Source organism: Pecten maximus, chromosome 13 (genome assembly GCF_902652985.1).
Source record: "Pecten maximus chromosome 13, xPecMax1.1, whole genome shotgun sequence".
Lineage (NCBI taxonomy): Eukaryota > Metazoa > Mollusca > Bivalvia > Pectinida > Pectinidae > Pecten > Pecten maximus.
Window position 1 is genome coordinate 8209733 of NC_047027.1, and position 7565 is coordinate 8217297.

At 37.1% G+C, this 7565-nt stretch overlaps 2 protein-coding genes across 2 annotated transcripts; one reads left to right on the top strand and one right to left on the bottom strand.

The window, feature by feature from the left end:
• The first annotated feature begins 347 nt into the window (after positions 1–347).
• LOC117340396 (trihelix transcription factor GT-3b-like) lies at positions 348–1121 on the top strand. Its single transcript, XM_033902158.1, has one exon. It carries the CDS (start codon positions 348–350, stop codon positions 1119–1121), a length of 774 nt encoding a protein of 257 aa, XP_033758049.1.
• A 3767-nt stretch (positions 1122–4888) lies between these two features.
• LOC117340397 (putative nuclease HARBI1) lies at positions 4889–6454 on the bottom strand. Its single transcript, XM_033902159.1, has 2 exons — positions 6339–6454; positions 4889–5915 (listed from the first exon to the last, which is right to left on the bottom strand). The coding sequence occupies exons 1-2, from the start codon at positions 6452–6454 to the stop codon at positions 4889–4891; spliced, it is 1143 nt and encodes a 380-aa protein (XP_033758050.1).
• Positions 6455–7565: the final 1111 nt, after the last annotated feature.

Here is a 7565-nt window from a genome sequence, read left to right on the forward strand (position 1 = left end):
ATTTAAATGTGATAAAAATAAATAAAAAAAAAAGCAGTCACATGAGTACTGTAATACAAATAGTTCATAACATAAGTATTTTTTTATTATAACAATGATTATACATAATGACAAGCCACTGAGCATGGAACATTTTACTGTGCTAGTTAGAAATTAATTTATCTAACTGTGCTATAGTTATAAAGTTATATCCTTGAAATTGTTGATACAGCTGTAGGTCTCTGGAATACAGGGGGAAAAAAATCACACAAATCCTTCCAGCCCTATCTGATGTATTGATTAATTATTACATTAATGTTCTTTCAGGCCAGACCTCAGCACCACAAAAGGTGAACCAACAGAACACTATGTTTATGTGTGAATCCTGTGATGGTTACTTTGACAGCATGCAAGTCTTCAAAGAGCACCAATGTTATTTGGAGCAAGAAAAGGAACAGTCACATCAAAATCTGCAGCAGGAACAATGTAAAAATTGCATTTGGAGCAAACATGCAACTCTAATGCTGATAGAAACATACAGGAAATATGAAAATGCTGTCAAAAGTGGCAAAATGAGAAAGAAAATAGTATGGGACAACATTTCTACTGTGTTAAAGAGTAGTGGTTACACTATTACTGGAGAACAAGTTGCTGGAAAGTGGAAATCCCTCACCAGAGCTTACAAAAATGTGAAAGACCATAATAACAAGAGTGGAAACGACACCAAGACATTTGAATATGAAGAAGAACTAGATACAATATTAAAATATGATCCAGTCATTACACCGAAGTTCACCATTTCATCCAGCTCAGCATCAAGCTCCTCTGCTTCCAGCTCGACAATGAAACGTCCAAGATCTACATCTCCAAGTTTGGACACTGATGAAGAGATAGATGATAACTTTAGTGTTACATCTCAATGTTCAGAAGAAAGTGGGTCTAGTAGTAGTAAGGTTATTGTTAAAGAAAAGCCTAAAAGTAAGCACCCCCGGAGATCAAATGGAAATGAAGTTGTTGAAGTATTTAAAACATATGTACAGGATCAAAAGGAAGAATGGAAAAAAAGAGAAAGGATGCATGAGGAACGCTTAGATGTTATGAAAAGCCTTGTAAAGGCTTTGACGAAGAGCGATAACAAATAGGCGAGGACAGAGAAAAAGTAAGAGACATTCTACAAAAGAACAAAAGTAACAATTTGTGGTAGCACGAGATGTCATTTTGTGCATTAAACCTTCATATAAAAATAACAATAATATAAAATATAATTCATTGATAACCCTTAATGCAAGAAAACACCTTAAGGGTTGCATGTTAATATTTGTCATGTATTCTTTAGATTCCTCTTTGACCATGATTTTTTTTATTATGTTTTAAAATCCTGTTGGTGGACATACATCTATACATTTCCTAAATTGTTGCTTCTTTTTTTCAGAATGTGTCGTATGCATGGAAGAAGGAAAGGTCCCGAACTGTGTACTATGCAACTGTGGACATATGGTGACTTGTATGGAGTGTTCTGCCATGCTGGACACTTGTCCAGTTTGTCGACAGGCGATTATTCAAAGAATTAAAGTGTTTCGCTGAATGGTGTCCGTGAAATGAGTAACATTGTAACACTCACTAACAGTACCATAACACTGTGATAACAGTGTCCATTCTCCGATGACATGATATTTTTTTTACAGAGGGAGGTACCCTGAACATTATGTATTTCATAGAGCTTTTGTGAGATACAAAAGTAATTGTTATCTGTGATATTTTCAGTTTATATACATACACTGTGGTGCAGTGCCTGTCAGCTGTCCCATTGTCCGTCCTGTATTTGTCAATTTTTTTTTGTTACAGATTCTTCTCAATAACTATATAAACATCATTATATACGTTATGTAATTATTATTAAATGTGAAGTATCAATTAAGTTTTGTTTATTTTTGTAGTACATCGAGGATCTAGCACGAGTGTTCATGTAATATTAATTTATTGAACAAGTTTATTAATTGCATATGAAATTAATAGAATTTTTGTGTTGTATTCTTTTTATCATATATAACTCAAGAAACATGCTTTCTAATTATTTTCAATGCTTCTCCTCTATAAAGCGACGAGTAACGGAAGCCTCATATTTTCACTACCGAGACAATGTTGTGGCGTTGGGTACAACAACATGTCATTTATTAGCTCACCTGCCCGAAGGGCAAGTGAGCTTATGCCGTGGCGCGGCGTCCGTCGTCCGTCCGTCGTCCGTCCGGCCGTCCGGCCGTCCGGCCGTCCGGCCGTCCGTCCGGCGTCAACTTTCCATTCAAGCAACTTCTTCTCAATAACCAAAAGGCCTAGAGACCTAATATTGGGCCTGTAGCATGCTGGGGTGAAGGGCTACCAAGTTTGTTCAAATGAATGACCTTGACCTTCATTCAAGGTCACAGGAGTCAAAAAGGCTAAAATCTTCAAACGACTTCTTCTCAACAACCAACAGTCCCAGGGAGTTGATATTGGGTCTGTAGCATGCTGGGGTAAAGGGCTACCAAGTTTGTTCAAATGAATGACCTTGACTTTCATTCAAGGTCACAGGAGTCAAAAAGGCTAAAAAAAAATTAGACGACTTCTTCTAAATAGCCAAAAGACCCAGGGACTTGATATTGGGTGTGTAGCATGCTGGGGTGAAGGGCTACCAAGTTTGTTCAAATGAATGACCTTGACCTTCATTCAAGGTCACAGGAGTCAAAAAGGCTAAAATCTTTAAACGACTTCTTCTCAATAACCAAGAGTCCCAGGGACTTGATATTGGGTGTGTAGCATGCTGGGGTGAAGGGCTACCAAGTTTGTTCAAATGAATGACCTTGACCTTCATTCAAGGTCACAGGAGTCAAAAAGGCTAAAATCTTTAAACGACTTCTTCTCAATAACCAAGAGTCCCAGGGACTTGATATTGGGTCTGTAGCATGCTGGGGTGAAGGGCTACCAAGTTTGTTCAAATGAATGACCTTGACTTTCATTCAAGGTCACAGGAGTCAAAAAGGCTAAAATCTTTAAACGACTTCTTCTCAATAACCAAGAGTCCCAGAGACCTAATATTTGGCCTGTAGCATGCTGGGGTGAAGGGCTACCAAGTTTGTTCAAATGAATGACCTTGACTTTCATTCAAGGTCACAGGAGTCAAAAAGGCTAAAATCTTTAAACGACTTCTTCTCAATAACCAAGAGTCCCAGAGATCTAATATTTGGCCTGTAGCATGCTGGGGTGAAGGGCTACCAAGTTTGTTCAAATGAATGACCTTGACCTTCATTCAAGGTCACAGGAGTCAAAAAGGCTAAAAAAAAATTAGACGACTTCTTCTAAATAGCCAAAAGACCCAGGGACTTGATATTGGGTGTGTAGCATGCTGGGGTGAAGGGCTACCAAGTTTGTTCAAATGAATGACCTTGACCTTCATTCAAGGTCACAGGAGTCAAAAAGGCTAAAATCTTTAAACGACTTCTTCTCAATAACCAAGAGTCCCAGGGACTTGATATTGGGTCTGTAGCATGCTGGGGTGAAGGGCTACCAAGTTTGTTCAAATGAATGACCTTGACTTTCATTCAAGGTCACAGGAGTCAAAAAGGCTAAAATCTTTAAACGACTTCTTCTCAATAACCAAGAGTCCCAGAGAGTTGATATTGGGTCTGTAGCATGCTGGGGTGAAGGGCTACCAAGTTTGTTCAAATGAATGACCTTGACCTTCATTCAAGGTCACGTCGATCAAGTATGCTTAAATCTTTAAATGACTTTTAGTGAAAAGCCAAAGTGCAGAGAGACATTATATTGGTCCTGTAGCATGCTTTCAAATAACTGCAGGATCCATATATGAAAAGATCACTGCATTGCAGGTGAGCGATTTGGGCCCATTGGGCCCTTGTTTATGTATGACGTCACAATGTTGTTCCTGCTTTATCATTTTTAATATACCCCTAAGCCCTTTAATGCAATATTTTATATAATAACTAGGATTATTGCATATTTCTGTATATGCAATTGTAATTCTTGCATACATAATGTATACAAGGTTCTCTCAAATACAATTTAGTGGAATCTACTCATATTTATCCTGCAATAAATCCAGGGGGCCAACACATAAACTTTGACTTAAAAGTAGGGGGTGGGCTTATTGCAGGACAATGAAATAACATTGGTTGGCATTTCCATTGAACTGCAATAGACATGGGTGAGCTTATTACCAGGCATGGGCTTATAGCCGTCATATTGTGACATCATAAATAAACAACATCACACAAATGTCTGTAGAAGAGAAGCATGGACATACATTTGAAAGCATTTTTCTGGAGTTATATAAATATTAATAGAATTGAACACTTGTGTTCATATCAGATTAAACTGATTTTACTCGTTTGAGTCATTTATAACTTCCCAAATAGTCGTTTCATAGGAAATTAATAAACTTTTCTAATAAGTCCAACATTACATGAACGCAAGTGTAACATCCTCTTGTGTAATAATTCTGTAATGAACAGTTTTTCACACACTTCCATGGTAGAAAAAGAAAACAATATTAATCAATATTCAATAATCAATGTGCTTTATTGCTTTTAATATCAGATTAAGTATTATTTATGATTATAATACTCCATCATTATATCTTCCAGAAATAGTTCAGACAAAAAAGTTATTTTTTCTGAGGTCCAACCTCTACAGTGAAAAAAAATATATATCCAACACAGATCATTGGATTCATTGGGTTCATACTGTATTGAGAAATGTTCACCAACCTATCAGTATTTTCTATATGGAGTTCGAAAAGTCACATCCTGTGATAAACTGATAATTTTTCTGAAATGTAGACACATTTTGCAATTAATTTTGCACTACATTCTGAAGGTGTAGTCCCATACTGAGCGGTTTACAACATTTGATATATTTAATGTCTAAACAATGTTCTTGCAAGAAGATTTCTTTTCACAACTCCCTCAGCCTCATTCTCCTGCATCTGGAAATTTTGTTGTAAATCACCGTCCACGTCATCGTCTGCTCCCATGAACTCTGCAATGTCATCCTTTTCCATCAGACAAATGTTATGCAGTACACATGCTGCCATGATTATTTCAACTGCAGTTTGGACACTTTGAGTATCAACATGATGCAGACGTCTGAATCTTCCTTTGAGTAGGCCGAATGATCTTTCAATCACTACCCTATTTGACGAATGTACATAATTGAAATTTATTTGTTCTTGAGAAAGATGGCCATTATCTCTGTATGGGGTTAGAAGCCAATGACGCAAAGGGTAAGCCCCATCAGCGAGTATGTGATTTCCATTGCACAAAGCTAATCCGTTTTCAAATAAAGGAGAATTGCGCAAGACCCTAGCATCATGACAGCTTCCTGGAAAACCAGCAAAACAGTCTGTAAAGATCATTTCTGAATTGCATACAGCTTGTAACTGCAACGAGTGAGTCTTTTTTCTGTTAACATATGACTGGGGATTTTCTTGTGGGGCTTTAATCGAGATATGTGTGCCATCCAAGGCACCAACAATACCTGGAAATCCATTACGTCTCTCAAAATTGTCAACATTATCCTGAAGAAGCTGACCATGAGGCCAAGAAATGAACTTCGATTTGAGATTGTTTAAGATTGTGTCGATGACTCGTTTTCTTGACAAAATTACAGACGATTCTGAGACCCCAAATCTGTCGGCGATTCTAGTTATGCTGTCAGTACCTCCAAGATACCACAATGTTATATAAAGTTGTTTTTCTACTGAAACTGGTTCTCGACCACCATATCCACCAACATAGAGCTCTGGACAGTTTTTTAGATGATTGCTTACTGTATCAAACGTTTCACATGACATTCGAAACATTCGCCGGAACTCCATTTCATTGTATCTGGGGACGACATCCTCAACATACCCATGGATTCTGGATCTTGGGTTTCTTAAAGTCCTGAAAAGACAATTCATTAACTGCTAAATTATATACGAATAAAAACTAGCATGTAGATAATATGAGGATTGATGAACTAAAAGGTCCCAAATATTTATTTCATATAACTTTTTTTTTATCTCAGTCCGTGCTTTTACAAAGTAAATTTTCTTTTTAATTCTGTATAATAATTGCACCTAAATAGTCTAGTTTTACCACCCATAAATGATATTTCATATAAATGTTTCCTTCAAAAGTACATAACTTCTTGAAACTTCAGTACGGTAAGATATTAAGAAATGATCGCTCATAATAAAACAGTCGATATACCTCACTTGAATTCATAAAACACGAGTTCGTTGTTGGAAATTGAGTTACGTTTAGCCAAGTGCAAGTTGCAGGCCGTTGGATTTGTTTTTCCATGACATATATAATGTTCCTTACGCTTGGGCAACATAGGCAAGCATTGTTGTGGTAAACATGTCAAACCATGTTTCATTTTCGTCATCATCGTCATTCATCATCATGATAGCAGCGAGAATGCTATTCTGGCCAGCCATGTTGAATATACTACTTCCTGCCCCGGACGTTCCGGTGCGTTCGATTGACAACTGTTCCGGAACAGAGTCAGAACATGTCCTGGACAATGAATCGAACGGGCCCCCCGGAGTGAAAAAGGAACAGGAAGTCGTGATTCAACATGGCTGCCTGTCGCCGAATTAATTTTGGACGAAGAGGAAATGCAATGCAACGTTGTTGCAACATTATTGGCATTAAATGTGTATGTTGTACATTACCACATTAATTAAGAATTTGTCGTAACGTGCAAATACAGCTTAAGGGGTCATGTTTACCACCTATCAAGAGCAATGCCATGTTCCATCACGGGATTAACGTTACATATCTAGACCATATGCTACCAAACGGTCATATGCAGGAACATTTGATAGCTTAAAACCAATCCTATTTACGTAGTCAAATGCACCCGAGCATTCCACGAGATAACTTCAGCTGTCACGTGACTAATCACTAGTCTGCCAAAATGGCGGTTATGTCTACTGTAACTAAACCAACGACCGTTCGCAGTTTCATATTCATTTGTATGTCGCTAGAATACGCAAGAAATATGACCAGGAAATGAGGGCAAGTTGTAACAATCTACATTGCCGTTTTTCGTGAGGATTTTTATTAAATAAGGTTATTATTTGTTGTTTGAAAAGAATCTAATGATTATGATCCGTGACTGATCATGATCATGATGTACTGGCGTCGGTGTCAAAACTACGATATGTCTCGTCGGACAACGCAACCGCAATTTTCTATCGGAGTGAAAATGTGTTACTACGTGTCATAAAATAGATGTTTGATAGGCCTTATTAATAACTTATAGTATAAATAAAATTTAAAAACAAACTTCGGCTGTGTACATCTTGGATTTTATCATTAAAATGTTGTAGTTACTTGAACAACATGTTCTGTTAATAGACCGATTTGTCGTTCTGTTGATTCTTTTTTCAAAGTTTACAAGCAGCTTTACTGATTCAGGAGGATATCAATAATTTTCCACAAGCATTAAAGAAATGAGGAAAGAACTATACTCAGCTATTGTAAAGTTGTCAGCTGATATATATGTTATACATGTTTTCTTGAATATATATATAGAACAGGAAT

Excerpts from the sequence above, each read along its gene's own strand:
- LOC117340396 (XM_033902158.1), top strand. The coding sequence starts at position 348 with ATGTTTATGTGTGAATCCTGTGATGGTTACTTTGACAGCATGCAAGTC.
- LOC117340397 (XM_033902159.1), bottom strand. The coding sequence starts at position 6,454 with ATGGCTGGCCAGAATAGCATTCTCGCTGCTATCATGATGATGAATGAC. Across the intron at positions 5,916-6,338 it reads CTTGCCTATGTTGCCCAAGC|GACTTTAAGAAACCCAAGAT; the intron begins GTAAGGAACATT and ends TTGTCTTTTCAG.